Here is a 16,228-nt window from a genome sequence, read left to right as displayed (position 1 = left end):
CATAACCATCAATAACTTTATTCTCTAAAAGCTTTCTTCCCATTCAAGATATAACTCAGATTAAAAATCAGCCCACCCTGCCAGGTGGCTAAGTAGTTGAGCATTGACCTATGATTCAGGAGATTGAGGTTCAATTCCAGATCAGGGCACATGCCCGGGTTGCGGGCTTAATCCCCAATGGGGGCATGCAGGAGGCAGCCGATCAATAACTCTCATCATTGATGTTCCTCTCTCTCCCTCTCCCTTCCTCTCACTGAAATCAATAAAAATATATTTTTAAAAATCAGCTCAATATTATTAGTGGGAGGTAGTGGTTCTTGTGTGTCTATAAACTATATAACCAAGTCTAAGAGTTGAAGATGTAAAGAAAAAAAACATTTTTTAAGTGTGGTCTACATGCTTGTTTTAAGTTAAGAAGATGGCTGGGAGTTAAGCTAACCCTTACTTCCTTTATCTGTGAAATGAGGACATTAATATTTGGCTTTGATATTGGAAATGAATGAAGAACACCCAAATGAGAACAAACAGAAACTACTTATTCAGATCTTGCTATAAGAAGGAAGGCAGCCAACATCACATTTATTTGGCAGAGTCTCAAAAGCAGGCAGGAAAATGGAAAAGCTTTATAGTGAAGAGCAGGGAAGGCAACAGGTCTGATGTGATTGGAGGTTGTTTGCATGGGGAATCTTGGAGTCAGCTAATGAGAAAGGCATTCTATGTGGTTGGCTTGGGGAGCATAGTTGGCTTTCTCTGGTTGGTATCAAGTTGGAAGTGGGAGGTGCTCGCTTTGGCAGCACATACATTAAAATTGAAACAATACAGAGAAGATTAGCATGGTCCCTGCACAAGGATGACATGCAAATTTGTGAATCATTCCATATTTTTAAAGTTCAGTACCGCCAAACCAGCATTGCAAGAAATGCTAAAAGGACTGCTTTAAGAAGAAGAAATACTGAGAGAAAGGTACATTAACATAAAGGGGGGAAATGGCATTAAATAAGTATATATCAATAATAACCTTAAATGTAAACAGATTAAATGCTCCAATCAAAAGACATAGAGTAGCTAAATGGATAAGAAAATAGGACCCATATATATGCTGTCTACAAGAGACCCATCTGAGACCAAAAGATTCACACAGGCTGAAAGTGAAGGGATGGAAAAAAATATTCCATGCAAATGGAAACAAACAAACAAAAAGATGAAGTAGCAATACTTATTTCTGACAAAATAAACTTCAAAATAAAGACCATCACAAGAGACAAAGAAGGTCACTACATAATACTAGAGGGATTGATCCAATAGGAGGAATTATCACTTATAAATATATATGCACCCAATATAGGGTCACCTAAATATATAAAAAATTTCTTGGTGGACTTTAATGGGGAGATCGACAGTAACACTATCATAGTGGGGGACTTTAACACCCCACTGTATCACTGAACAGATCATCAAGACGAAAAAATCAACAGGGAAACAGAGACCTTAAATGACACACTAGAGCTAATGGATTTAATTGACATTTACAGAACATTTCATCCCAAAGCAGCAGAATACACATTCTTCTCAAGTTCACATGGAACATTTTCAAGAATAGACCACATGTTAGGGCTCAAAACAAGTCTCTGCAAGTTCAAGAAGATTGAAATCGTATCAAGCATCTTCTCGGATCACAATGCCATGAAACTAGAAATCAACCACTATAAAAAAGTCAAAAATATTCAAACACATGGAGGCTAAATAGCATGCTATTAAAACAATGAATGACTTACCAATGAGATCAAGGAAGAAATCAAAACCTTCCTGGAAAAAAACAAAAATGAACAGACAACAACCCAAAATCTATGGGACATAGTGAAAGCAGTCTTAAGAGGAAAGTTCATAGCATTACAGGCATACCTCAAGAAACAAGAAAAAGTTCTACTAAACCATGTAACACAACTAAAAGAATTAGAAAGAGAATAGCAAGAAAAGCCCCAAGTAAATAGAAGAAAAGAAATAATAAAGATTAGAGCAAAAATTAATAACAGGCTAAAAAAACAATAGAAAAGATCAATGAAACCAAGAGCTGATTCTTTGAAAAGATAAATAACATTGATGGACCTTTAGCCAGACTCACTAATAAACAAAGAGAGAGGACCCAAATAAATAAAATCAGAAATAAAAGAGGCAATATAACAACTGACCCAACAGAAATACAAAGGATTGTAAGAAAGTTCTACAAGCAACTATACGCCAACAAACTGGACAACTTGGGTGAAATGGACAAATTCCTAGAAAAGTACAACCTTCCAAAGCTGATCTGGAGGAACCAGAAAACCTGAATAGACCAATACCAAGTAATGAAATTAAAGCAGTAATCAAAAAACTCCCAGCAAACAAAAGTCCTGGACCAGATGGATTTACAGGTGAGTTTTACCAACCATTCAAAGTAGAATTAACACCTATTCTCCTCAAACTATTCCAGAAAATTCAAGAGGAGGGAAAACTCCCAAGCTCTTTTTATGAGGCCAGCATCATCCTAACCTCAAAACCAGATAACCCTACAAAGTAAAAAAACTACAGGCCAATATTCCTGATGAACATACACACTAAAATCCTCAACAAAATACTAGCAAACTGAATCCAGCAATACATTAAAAAGAACATACACCATGACAAACTGTGATTTATTCCAGAAATGCAAGGCTGGTATAATATTCACTAATCAATAAATGTGATAGATCACATAAACAAAATGAAGGACAAAAATCATATGATCATATCAATAGATGCAGAAAAAGCATTCAAAAAAATCCAGCACCTATTTTTGATAAAAATTCTCAACAAAGTGGGAATAGAGGGATCATACCTCAACATAATAAAGGCCAAATATGACAAACCTACAGCCAACATCATACTCAATGGGCAAAAACTAAAACTATTTCCCTTAAAAACAGGAACAAGACAGGGTTGTCTGCTTTCACCACTCCTTTTCAACGTAGTACTGGAAGCTCTTGCCACAGCCATCCGTCAGGAAGAAAACATAAAAGGCATCCAAATTGGAAAGGAGGAAATAAAACCATCATTATTTGCAGATGACATGATATTCTACATAGAAAACCCTAAAGACTCCACCAAAGTGCTACTGGATTTGATAAATGAATTCAGCAAGGTAGCTGGATACAAAATATACGTCTGAAAATCAACGGCATTTTTATACACCAACAATGAACTCTCAGAAAAACTAAAAAATAATAATAATAATAACATTTACCATTGCAACTAAAACATAAGATACTTAGGAATAAACTTAACCAAGGATGTATAAGACCTGTACTTAGAAAACTACAGGACACTGAAAAAAGAAATAGAAGAAGATATAAACAAGTGGAAGAATATACCATGCTCATGGATTGGAAGAATTAATATCATTAAAATGTCCATACTATGCAAAGCAATCTACAGATTCAATGCAATTCCTATTAAATTACCAACAAAGCCCTGCCGGGTGTGGCTCAGCAGTTGAGTGTCAACCTGGGATCCAGACGATCGGGGTTCGATTCCCAGTCAGGGCACATGCCCAGGCTGTGGGCTCGATCAATGACTCTCTCTTATCATTGATGTTTCTATCTCTCTCTCTCCCTCTCCTTTCCTCTCTCTGAAATCAATAAAGATATATTTTAAAAAATTAAAATAAAATACCAACAAAATATTTCACAGAGCGAGAACAAATATTCCAAAAATTTATATGGAACCAAAAAAGACCCTGAATAGCTACAGCAATCTTGAGAAAGAAGAACAGAGTTGGAGGGATCACTTTACCCAATATTAAACTATACTACAAAGCCATTGTAATCAAAACAGCCTGGTATTAGTACAACAACAGGCATATAGATCAATGGAACAGCACAGAGACCCCAGAAATAGATCCACGCCGTTATGGTCAGCTAATATTTCACAAAGGAGGCAAGAGCAAACAGTGGAGTAAAGACAGTCTCTTCCACAAATGGTGTTGGGAAAATTGGACAGGTATATGCAAACTAGATCAGCAATTTACTCCATACGCAAGAATAAATTAAAAATGGATAAAAGACTTAAATGTAAGTCATGAAACCATAAAAATCCTGGAAGAAAACTTAGGCAGTATAGCCATAGACATCTCATGTAGTGGAATTTTCACCAATACATCCCCTAGGGCAAGAGAAACAAAAGAAAAAATGAACAAATGGTACTACATCAAACTAAACAGCTTCTGCACAGCAAAATAAATCAACCTCAAAATACAACGGAAACCCACGGTATAGGAGAATATATTTGCCAAGGCTGCATCTGATAAGGGGCTAATTTCCAAGGTGTACAAAAAACTCATATAACTCAACAAGAGGAAGACAAACCAATTAAAACATGAGCAAAAGACCTGAATAGACACTTCTCCAAAGAGGACATACAGATGGCCAAGAGATATATGAGAAACTACTCAACGTCACTAATCATCAGAGAGATGCAAATTCAAACCACAATGAGGTATCACTTCATGCCTGTCAGAATAGCTGCCATCAACAAATCAACAAATTACATGTGCTGGCGAGGGTGTGGAGAAAGGGGAACCCTAGTACACTGCTGGTGGGAATGCAGACTGGTGAGAGAGAGAGAAACATCGATGTAAGAGCAAAACACTGATCAGCCACAGCCCCCACCCCACACACCCCTACCGGGAATCAAACCAGCAACCCCTTAGTGCATGGGACAGTGCCCAACCAACTGAGCCACACCAACCAGAAATAAGAGGCTTACAGTCAACTCAGTGTCATATGAGATATCTAGTTAACAGTTTAATATTAATTCATCTTGCCAGTCTTTTTGTTATATTTTAAGCTTGTTTCTTTTTAAATATTCAGGCTCACCTCTATTTTATTTTATTTTGTGTGTCTTTATAGACACACTGTCCTGACTTTCCAAGTATCTAGCATTTATAAACCTTGTTGCCAAAACTTTTAATCACCACTTATCTGCCATGAACCAAAGTTATTTCCCTATGCACATTGTAGCAGTCTCCTACTTACACACAAATTCTGTAAGTTATTTTCAGAGATAACCACAGCTTCATTATCTCACCTAAGGAATCATTTGCTTGGCTTTTCTAGACCTCAGCTCTAGTGTCTTTCACCTAATCTCTATCCCAACCTCCATTCTCATTGTCCAAATGCCTAAACACCACCTGCTGTCTTTCTACCCTTCTCACTCCCTACCCCCTCTAGATCCATTCCTCCACCTTCCCTTTCCATTTTTCTTCTTTCTTTCTCTGGACTAAAATAAATATTTGTTCCAGCACTTCAAGCATTCTTTTCAGACACTCAAATCTTTCTTCTCTCCTGCTTTCATTGCACCCTAGTAGCGATTCCAGCATTCTGTTTCCTTGACATCTAAATCCAATTCTGGAGAGAACTCATGACGATCCAGAGCACTGTCACTGTACACTCAGCAACCCACTTTCAGCAGAGCACTCAGGCTACCTGGCAGTGCCACTGTGGGTTCCACTCAAGGCTCGCTCCTATTCCTTGAAGGAGCTATTTCAAACCTTTAGTACGTACTCCTCCTCTTTCCTCAGGATGGAACTTCTAGCATTTCTTTCCACCATCAACAAGATTTATCTGCAAGACTCCTTATCACCTGAGTCCAAGAAAACCATGTGTTTCATTTATGCTTGAGGCTAATCCTCCCACGTGCACACTAGATCCCATTCTCTCCCATAACAAGGGCTTCATTTCCCCATCTATGCCTCTCTTTAATAAAATCTTATTTTCTTTTTTTAAAAAAAATTTCCCCCCAAGGTTTTGCCTGTAACCATCAATTCTCTTCCCTCTCTTTATGTAATCTTATTTACTCCATAATTTCAGCTACCACTTACATCCTGGAATTCTTCTATCCCTATCAATGATCCAGAATACTTTTTAACGCCAGGCCAATCTACTTAATTACCTTCTGAATAGTTCCACTTGGTTTCTCGCTCTCTTTCTCACCAACTAGGCAATGAGTCGTATCAATTTTACTTGACTCTTTTATACATTTAATTTCATTAAATTTACTGCTTCTGTGAAGTCATTTAAAAAAACAAATGTAATTAAATACTCCCATGTTTAAAATCACTTAATAAAGTTCGGTTTAAATGCAAATTCCTTAGCATGACACACAAATTACTTCAGGATTTAACAGCATCTATCTCTAGAGCCTTTTTCCCCCTAAAGTATTTTCAGAGGCACATTTATTCTGTGGAAAATTTTGTAAAATGGGGTGTGGAAAATAGGAGGGGAGTAGAGAGTTTATCAAGTCCAAATACATTTGAGAAACTAATGCTCTCAGAGCAGTGGTTCTCAATCTAGTCCCTGAAAGAGCAGCTGCAGAATTACTTCAGACTTCATTATATATGCATATTCTCAAGCCTCACCCTAGACCTACTGCACCAGGAACTCTGGGGAAGGGCCTAGCAATCTGCATTTTAGCAAGCCTTCCCAGGGATATTGATAGACACTAAAGTTTGAGAAGCACCATCTTAGAGAATTACAATGCATATTAACGTATTACTCAAAGAAGTCTGGAAATAACCCATTTTAACTTTACTTATCAAGTGCTTGTAGCCTCATATTATTAGCAATATTCCAAGTATGTGTGTCATATGGTTTTGCATTTAAACATCAATCTTTGTATTTCTTTACCAAATATCTCCCCATAAACTTTGCCTGGCCAGCTCTTTAGAGGGGAGTTTCAAAATTACACATGGTTCCCCTGGCTGGGTGGCTCAGTTGGTGGGAGCATCATCCCACATACCAAAAGTCTGTAGGTTTGATTCCCGGTCAGGGCACACACCCAGGTTCTGGGTTTGATCCCTACTTGGGGTGTGTTGTACATGTGGCGACCAATCCATGTTTCTCTCTCTCTCTTTTCCTTTCTCTCTCTCTCTCTTTCTCCCCCCTCCCTTTTTCTCTCTCTAAAATCAATGAAAACATATCCTAGGGTGAGGATGAAAAATAAATTATGTATGCTCACTGAACAAATACTTAGAATGTCACAGAAATACAGCGATCTTAGAAGTGTTGCATAACTCTTGCTACCATGAAGATATCTATTATTTCAACACTTTTGGGTTTTGCACATAATAGTCTTCTCTATATGTTGATCTCTTCTTGATGGAATATCTCCATATTTTCTTATTTGAAATTATGAAGGTGTAGTATACATCTTATCAGCTTCTCTATACAAGATTTTTTTTGTGGTAAAATATCCTTTTTAAATATGACTATTGGGTGCTTTATTCAGCTGACCCTGACAACTGTGCTCTTTCAAAAAATCCTCTCCTCATTATCCTGTCAGACATTCAAGTTTCTTTCCTCAATAGGCTATTAACAAAATATATTTTAGTCACTATAATAATGATGACCATAATTAAAATTGATCTACTAAGTCATTGTTTTATAAGTTTATTGTATGTTGTTTGTTGTTGAGTTTATAATTATATATTATACTTGTATATTATGTAAATATATTATAAAATATATTTTTATTACAAGTACTAAATTTAAAAAGTTTCAGTACATATTAATGTACTTATTAGCTTTTCAAAATTTCCACTACCATTATCTTAATTTTTTCAACCCTAAGGTCCAATGCCCTAATAGACTTCAAGGAGTTTAATAAAGTCTTACTTAGAAAAATTTAATTCTTAATAAATCAGGTATATAGTCTAATAAATATCATTGTACCCCATTTTTACTTACCTTTTTTAAAGACTATTTTTTTAAATATGTTCTTTTGATTTTTAGAGAGAGGGAGGAAGATGGAGAGAGAGAAACATCAATCGGTTGCCTTCCATATGCACCCTGACCAGGGATCATACCACAACCTGTGTATGTGCCCTGACCAGAAATTGAACTGGGGACCTTTTGGTGCATGGGACAACTCTCAACCAGCTGAGCCCCACCTGTCAGGGCTGTACACCATTGTTTTGAACATACAGCCTATTAAAATGCACTAGTAGCCTTGGCCGGTGGGGCTTGGTTTGTTGGGTGTCATCCCATGCACCGAAAAGTTGCTGGTTCGATCCAGGGAACATGCCCATGTTGCAGGCTCAGTTCCTGGTAGGGAGTGTGCAGGAGGCAGCCAGTCGATGTTTCACTCTCACACTGATGTTTCTCTCTCTCTTCCTCTCTCTGTAAAATTCAATTAAACATCTTTTTAAAAATTCACTAGCAAAATAGGGAGAACCTGATTTATGATATTACCCTGTGGTAGGTAAAAACTTATTGATTCAGCATTCCATTTGGTTTATTTTGATGCAACATACAGAATATAACACAAAAAATGGCACTATCTATAATCTTCTACTGCCATAAAAAAGAGTAATGGAGGTATAATTTGTGACAGCTAAGGGACTTTGGTATTAATGCATTTTCAACTACATACTTTAGTCTCTCCTCCTTTCCATATCAGTCTTTGCAGAATGATGATAAGTGACTGTGATGTTAAATGCATCATCTATAGTCATTTCCTCTCATTTAATTATATTACTTGAAATAAGTTAGACATAGAGTTTGTGCTATGTGCACATCATGATGATTAATGATAGTATTCTAGTCTAGTCTTCTGTGGCCATCAGAACTAATTTTATTCACAAACTTCACAACTCACGAGGCTCTCTGTTTTCTAAATACATCATAGAAAGGGAAATCTATTGAGTTTACTGTAATGAGTAAATAATTACATTATTGTGACAATAATAAAGTCCTGTTCACAAAAGAAAGATAAATTGTAATAGAAAATATAATTTACAAATAGGCAAGGCTACATATTTGTAAGCCAGCATTGCTGCCTTTATCCTCTTAAAGATCTATGATGTGCTTTGATGTACCTCAGGAATTGAAAAAGGGAGCCTGCCAAGGACTTTCCAGTGGTTTTCAGGGACCAGACATACAAAGTTCTTAAGATCCTTTGAAGACTGCTGGCAATTTGAAGTAATTTGTGCCAGCCTCTAATTTTTTGACTATTTTAATTTTGCTTTCCAACTTTTAATATCTGTTGCATTTTGAGCATAAAGGTAAATCAACAGTACTTGAAAGCACCCTGGAAAATTATATGTCCCTAAAGGTACATTACAGTCTATGTGTGGGGGTCTCTAATAGTAAGTGGATTCAACACAGGTTTGTATTTTAACTAAAGTGAGAATAATAATTGGGTGATGACTCATCCAAATCTTGTTACATGTCTTGGGCAGCAATAGAAGATGTGCATACAACCACTGAGCAAAGGGTGGCTGATTATCAGATAAGACATGGTAGTTAAATATGAAAATTGGTTGGGCCAAATATAATATAATCTACCTTTTATATCAGAGAGCCCATAAATTTTCTGAGCCACAAATTGAAGTTTTCAGATATCCTGGACCTATAAGTTTGTAAATAATTTAGCAAAAATTGCCAACAAAACCACCTTGCCTTCATCATTTTTGCCTAATTTTAAAAAGTAAATGTAAAAGAAGTGCTCTAAGAAGAATGCCCACCAAGCAAAATGACCAGGATATTTTATCAGTATGTTTGAAAGAATTATATGCACTGAGTATGAAGTTTATATGTGAAACTTTCAAGAATGTTATTGTACTACTCCATATAACCTCAGTGTAAATTTAGACCATCCTGGGCAACACTGTCTTTCTAGAGGTGAGAGTTGGAGAATTAATTCATTATGGTAAATCAAGGATTCAAATATGGCTTAAACACACACACACACACACACACACACACACACACACACACACACACACACACACACAGTCTTCCAAAGTTTTAGTTAACTAGATGCATTTGTAGGTGGAATAAGAGAGTTGTGGGCCATTCATGTAACATGTATATATTGTAGAATTTAATAGTATTGACTTTGTAACCAGGCAGCCTTGAGTTCTGCCCGCTTGCTACCCATATGACTTTGAACAAAATATTTCAGCAGGATATATTTGGATAAATTTTTCACACACGTGCACACACACACACACACACCCCCCGTTGGATACAAAGAATTCAACCTTTCTCCTTGGGGGAAGCCCCATAAAAGGGATAATTTCTACAGTAATAATTCCTAAGATTATAGTCAGAGGAAGAGAAAGATTCGCTCTAGAACCAAAGCATTTAGAAATACAAGCCTGGCCACTGTGACCAGTGGGGTCTTACTCAATGAAGGAAGGAAATCTGAATTTTATAGCTTTGGCTCACGTGATCTAAGAACTTTTTCACAACATTGTTCTCTGATCCTCCTGTTTGGCAGTGACTTCTAACTAAAGTCATACCATTTAACCTCTTCTTTTTCATGTTACGTGACCTTGTGAGCAGAGTAAGAGACAAGACATTCCTCGAGAAGAGCAAGGACCAACCACCAAGAACTTGGATTTTTGGCCCCAACTTATTACCCTGATGGTCACTATTATTGATGAAGATAGAACGGCCTACACACCTGCCCTGAATCAGTAAGTACACTGTTTCACAAATGAATGGATTTTAGTCAACTGAAGTTAATATATATGTATATTTGAAGCACTGCTTATGCTCTCATGACAATGACAATTTTTTTCTAAAAATAAGCTATAGCGTACCCTAGCTGGTCTTGCTCAGTGGTTAGAGCATCGGCCCTCAGACAGAAGGGTCCAGGGTTCGATTCTGGCCAAAGGCACATATATCAGTTGCAGGCTCGAACCTCAGGTCCTGTCGGGGCACGTGCTGGAGACAGCCACTTGATGTGTCTCTCTCATATCGATGTCTCTCTCTCTCTCTCTTTAGCTCCCTTCCACTTTCCCTGAAAAGCAATGGAAAAAATATCCTCAGGTGAGGATTAAAAAATAATAATAATAAGCTATAGTAGAAAGCAGTATTTTTTACTTTTATCAGAAAATATCAAATCAATGATATTATAAAATTTCAGTTCAGGCACCATAGAGTGTGATTCTTTGGATATGGAAACAAATATTTCCCAAGATTGATTGATTGATTGATTTTAATATATCTTTATTGATTTCAGAGAGAGGAAAGGAAAGGGAGACAGAAAGATAGAAACATCAGTGATGAGAGAGTCATTGATCGGCTGCCTCCTGCATGCCCCCCTACTGGGGATGGAGCCCACAACCCGGGCATGTGCCCTGACCAGGAATCGAACCCTGACCACCTGGATCCTAGGTCGATGCTCAACCGCTGAGCCACATGCATCCGGGCCCAAGATTTATTTTTATTTAATGTAGAAAAGTGCTCTCTTTCCTCTGGCTCCTTTCATAACTATCCCATTGTCACAAGAAAAGAAAAGATGCATCCCCCCAAACTAAAAAAATGTTGAAGAACTAGTATTAAATATGTAAATTTAAAGATCTATCCCAAAAAACTGCTTTCAAAATAGATGTGTATCCTGGATTTAACAAATTTAATGCAATATTTAATAGAACAATTTTGTTTTCTTAAATAATAACCTAAGCCTATGCCTTCATACATAGAATTTACAAATTATGAGCACGTAGACAAGGCAGATGAATTCATGGTTATTCCAGAAGAACAGACTCTTGAATAATCTAAAATCATCAACTTATCCAAATGCCACTAGCTATGAGACCTTGGGCAAAGAATCTAATCTCCCTGGGTCTCAGTTTCCTCATGTGTAAAATAAGGACATATTACTAGATAATTTCCAAGATCCACTCCAGCTTTAATGTTGCACATTTAGGATTTATCTCATACCCACTCTTGAGGGCTATTCAAGCCAAATATCAGCTGACCCTGCCAGCCACGCGCGTGCATTCCGGCTGGTGAGGAGGGTGTCCTGACGTGCTGGTAATACCTGAAGTGCCGCGGACAGCAGGGGTCGCAGAAGTGTACAAACCACGAAGTGGGACGCGAAGGCGATTCAGACTTACGGAGAACTGGTTTTATTAATTCTCATTCTCTGTGACCCTATGGTCAAGACAGTTAGGGGCTTTTTTGCTTATGTTGAATCCAATTGAAATTCCAATTACAGAAAAAGTAAATTTAAATATCCAACTTTTCACCCCTTCCCGCTTCTTAACCACTCATTTCACCCACTCCAAGTTCCTGCTTTCCGTGGGGCAAGGCGTCCTCTCTTGGATATGTAAGCACGGTAGCCTCCTTAGGTTTGTCTTTTCGCTTTCTTCTCCCTTTCCCCTTATATGCACCTTTTCTACCTGTGAGCAGAGTGTCTTCCGATGACTATTTGTAGAGACTTTGCCCTTTTATTCTTTTCTGGTGGTCCAGGCCTTGAGTTTCTCTTTTAATGTCTGACGTGTCCTCAGCTCATCCTGCGTAGCTTTGTGAAATACGTGTTTTTTTCATTCATCCTTTGGAACGCTCTTAAAGACAGGGCCGTTTCCTAAAGATAGAAAGATCAATGACTTGTTTCAAAACCCGTATCCTTGGGCTCAGATAGGCCACTTGATAAGTGACTATTGAATGAGAACAAAAATCTGCTTAGAAATGCTAATTACATTATTTGAAAGGATTTTGTTTTTAATCAAAGAAATTCTTTATATTTACTAAATACCAGAAATCAGGATATGACTAAAAAAAAAAAAAGATACATTATAAAATCATCGAATCAATGAAAGTTTCCTAGATTTATCTTCAATCATATACTATGAACAACACATAAAATTTTTAGTGGACTTTTTATACTTGTATTAAAGCAAACACATTAATTATGGCAAAAATAAATTTTGAATTATGTCTACTAAGTATAAAAATGAGCAATGGCACAAGGAAACAAGAGCCCTGTCTTTGTTTTGCTTTTTATTATTGTTTTTAATGTTATAGTTTAGAGTGACTTTTTTTTCTGTGAAACCTAGTCCTAAAAAAAACAAATGCCATTCTTCTATGGAATCTATGTTTTATGATTGTATTTGCTCAGATTTAGACGATGTTGTAAAGATTTTTTGCTTATTAAGGATCATTTTATTTTGTTTCTCATTTAATTGAATCGGCATTTTAGGTGAACTCATCTGAAAAGTGAGGCGAGGTGAGGTCTTGGTCACCAATGTTGCATCTGTGAGTTTCATTTACACATTTGTTTGTTTGCACAATGTGTCATCACATTTAGGTTTCCCTAATTATCTCATTGGTTAGCTATACTGCCACAGTGTTTCACAAAGTAGAAAATCCAGACCACTGGAGTCAGGATTACATGGGTTACTAGTTGGGTTTGCAGATCCTGAGCCCCATTCTAAATCTATGGAGTCAAAATCTGAAGTTGGCAGATAGGTCTGCTTTATTAACAATCATGTATTCTATGTGCACTACAGGATGAAAGCCCAGGCCAATTTGTGAAGGCCCTGTCAGGTTAAAACAAGTTTTAGTTTTATTTGGAAGGCAATGGGATGTGGACAAATGATTTAAATGTATAGGACTTAGTTTTAGCTCTTGCAGAGTGCTCTAGCATTATTGATATAAATAATTTATTGAATGAAGTATTTATCATGACTTTGAAAAATCATTATATGCTTTTGCTTATTCAAATTTGATAACAATTTATAATAATTGTAGAATGCAAACATAAAAGGAGGGATTTGTTTTATTTTATACACTGGTATATAACCAGGCATATACAGTGGTTGAATGAATGAATAAATTAAAGTAAATCTGTATGTGTAGTTGGTATCTGTCCTTTCTGTTTCTATTCCATTGATTAATTGATGCACTAGAGTATTCCTTTGAGCAACATTTTTCACATTGTTAAAATTATCTTTTATGAAGTGGATTTCTAGGTGCTTGTAGAAATTTCACTATCACATTGAAACTGAAAACTATTAAGTAGAGTATTTTTAGATCTTTAGATGTCAGGTATCTCTCCCCTTTTAACAGATTTATTGAGGTAAAACTGAATACAATAAAACTGCACGTTTAAAGTGTACAATTTGATTAGTTTTGACAAATATATCTAGTCGTGAAACCCTTCACCACAAGATACTGAAGAGCCCTGCCGGGCGTGGCTCAGCAGTTGAGCGTCAACCTAGGATCCAGGCCATCAGGGTTCGATTCCCTCAGGGCACATGCCCGGGTTGCAGGCTCAATCAATGACTCTCTCATCATTGATGTTTCTATCTCTCTCTCTCTCTCTCTCTCTCCTTTCCTCTCTCTGAAATCAATAAAGATATATTTTAAAAAATAAAATACTGAAGATATCCATCATCCCACTAAGTTTCCATGTGTCTTGTGTAACCCATACCAGATAACCACTGGTCTACTTTCTGATACTATAAATTAGTTTAGAGATTTTTTTTATTTTGTAAAGGATAAAATTGTATATATCATATATATAATTTTGTCTGACATTTTTCACTCATAGCAACTATTTTGAGGTTCAGCCTGGTCATGTGTATCAATACTTCATCTCCTTTTATTTCTGAGTAATGTTCCACTCTGTAGGTATACCACAAAATTTGTATCCATCCAACTGTTAGGGTTAGGTTTAGGGTTAGTGTCATCACTGGGTTTTTTTTCCAGATGAGGTTGCTATGAATATTTGTTTACAAGTTTTTATGTAGACACATTCTTTCATTTCATGTAGTAGGTAGATGTTTAATGTTTCTTAAAACTGCCAAAATGCTTTACATTGGTTATACAAAATGCTTTACAAAATGGTTATACATTGCCAACCCTTGGTATAATTTGACTTTTAATTGTAGTCATTCAAATAGGCGTACAGTGGTAGCTCATTTCTGCTTTTCTAAATACTGATATCTACCATCTTTTTACATGCTCATTCGCCATCCCTATATCTTTTTTTTGGTGAAGTGTCTGTTCAAATCTTTTTGGCATTTCCAGATTAGAATATTTATTTTCTTCTTATTAAGTTGTAATGGTTCTTTATATATTCTAAATAAAAGTCTGTTGTCAAATATAAATTTGACAATATTTTTCTTAGTTTGTGAGTTTATTTTCCATTTTCTTACTAATATCCTTTGAAGAGCATTTTTTTAATGGTGTAATCCAATTTATTGCTTGTTTTCCTTTATAATTTGGGATTCTTGTGTCCTAGTTAAGAAATCTTTGCAACACCCAAATTCAACTTGCAACATGACCGTTTTTTTCTAGATGTCTTACATTGGCGTCTATGGTTCATTTCAAGATTTAGTTTTGTATATGCTGTGATATAGAGTTTAAGATTCTTTGGGATCTTTTTCATATATTTATCTAATATTTTCAAATCTGCGTGTTAGAAAAATTATCCTTTCCCCTTTGAATTACTTTGGCAGCTTTGTAAAAAGAGATCAGTTTAAGTATATGTGTAAGAGTCTATTTCTGTACTCTGTTCCATTGATCTATTGATTCGTACATATATTGGTCTAGTGGTGATAAATATCCTCAACTTTAGTCTGGACAACTCTTTATTGCTCCTTCAATTCTGAAAGACAATTCCTCTAAGTAGAGTATTCTTGTTTGGCAGGTGGTGTTTTTTTTCTTCTTGCAGCAATTTTAATATATCATCTCACTCCCTCCTTGCCTGCAAAGTTTCTGCTGAAAATCCACTGATAGCCTTATAGGAATTTCCTTGTATGTAACAAGTTGTTTTTGTCTTGCTGCTTTTTAAAGTCTCTCTTTGTTTATTATATATTCTTTCTCTTTGTTGAAATTCTTACTGTGCTCATCATGCATTGATTTCCTGACATCAGTGCACATTTTTATGACCATTATTTCAAACTCTGCATCAGGTAAATCACTTATCTCCATTTCATTAAGATCAGTTTCTGGTGGTTTATCTTGTTCTTTTGTTTCGGATGTAATCCCTGGCTGCTTCATTTCCCTTGACTCTCTGTGTGGGTTTCTCCACCTTAGATAAAACAGCCTAGACTTGGCAGAGAGGTCTCATCAATCAGTGCAGCCCAAGCTGCTGGTTGTCTCTCAAACCTTTATGATAGTCCAAGCTTCTCTCTTTGTTTTTAGTGGCTCCCAAAGTTGAGGGTGTGCCAAGACCTATCAGTGTTCCAAAATGGGAGGAATGCAGCCAGCACCTAGATGCAGGCTAATTAGAAGCCAGGCCCTCAGGCAACAGCTGGGAAAGTATGTAATTAAGCCCCTTCCTGGGAGAAACAGGAAGATGGACATTTTTGCCTGCGCATCTCTACTGGGCCCAAGAATATAGCCACAGGGGTGGGAGTGGGAAAGGGAAATACTCCTGCACCTATTGCAAAGCTGCTGCTTTGTTTGCTATAGTG

At 36.6% G+C, this 16,228-nt stretch overlaps 1 protein-coding gene and 1 non-coding gene across 2 annotated transcripts in view; both read left to right on the top strand.

Moving 5' to 3' along the window:
• UNC13C (unc-13 homolog C) overlaps positions 1 to 16,228 on the top strand; it is a 460,865-nt gene that overhangs the window by 289,770 nt on the left and 154,867 nt on the right. Inside the window, exon 17 of the mRNA XM_087821385.1 lies at positions 10,359 to 10,492. Within this exon, the coding sequence (XP_087677511.1) occupies positions 10,359 to 10,492 (134 nt within the window). The remainder of the gene's footprint in view (positions 1 to 10,358; positions 10,493 to 16,228) is intronic.
• On the top strand, positions 779 to 885 carry LOC148094129 (U6 spliceosomal RNA). The gene has a single exon (XR_015713683.1). It is a non-coding gene; the product is annotated as a U6 spliceosomal RNA (small nuclear RNA).

Source organism: Miniopterus natalensis, chromosome 1 (genome assembly GCF_054644295.1).
Source record: "Miniopterus natalensis isolate mMinNat1 chromosome 1, mMinNat1.hap1, whole genome shotgun sequence".
NCBI lineage: Eukaryota > Metazoa > Chordata > Mammalia > Chiroptera > Miniopteridae > Miniopterus > Miniopterus natalensis.
Note: the sequence above shows the minus strand (reverse complement) of the source record. Positions and strands in the feature narration are given on the sequence as shown.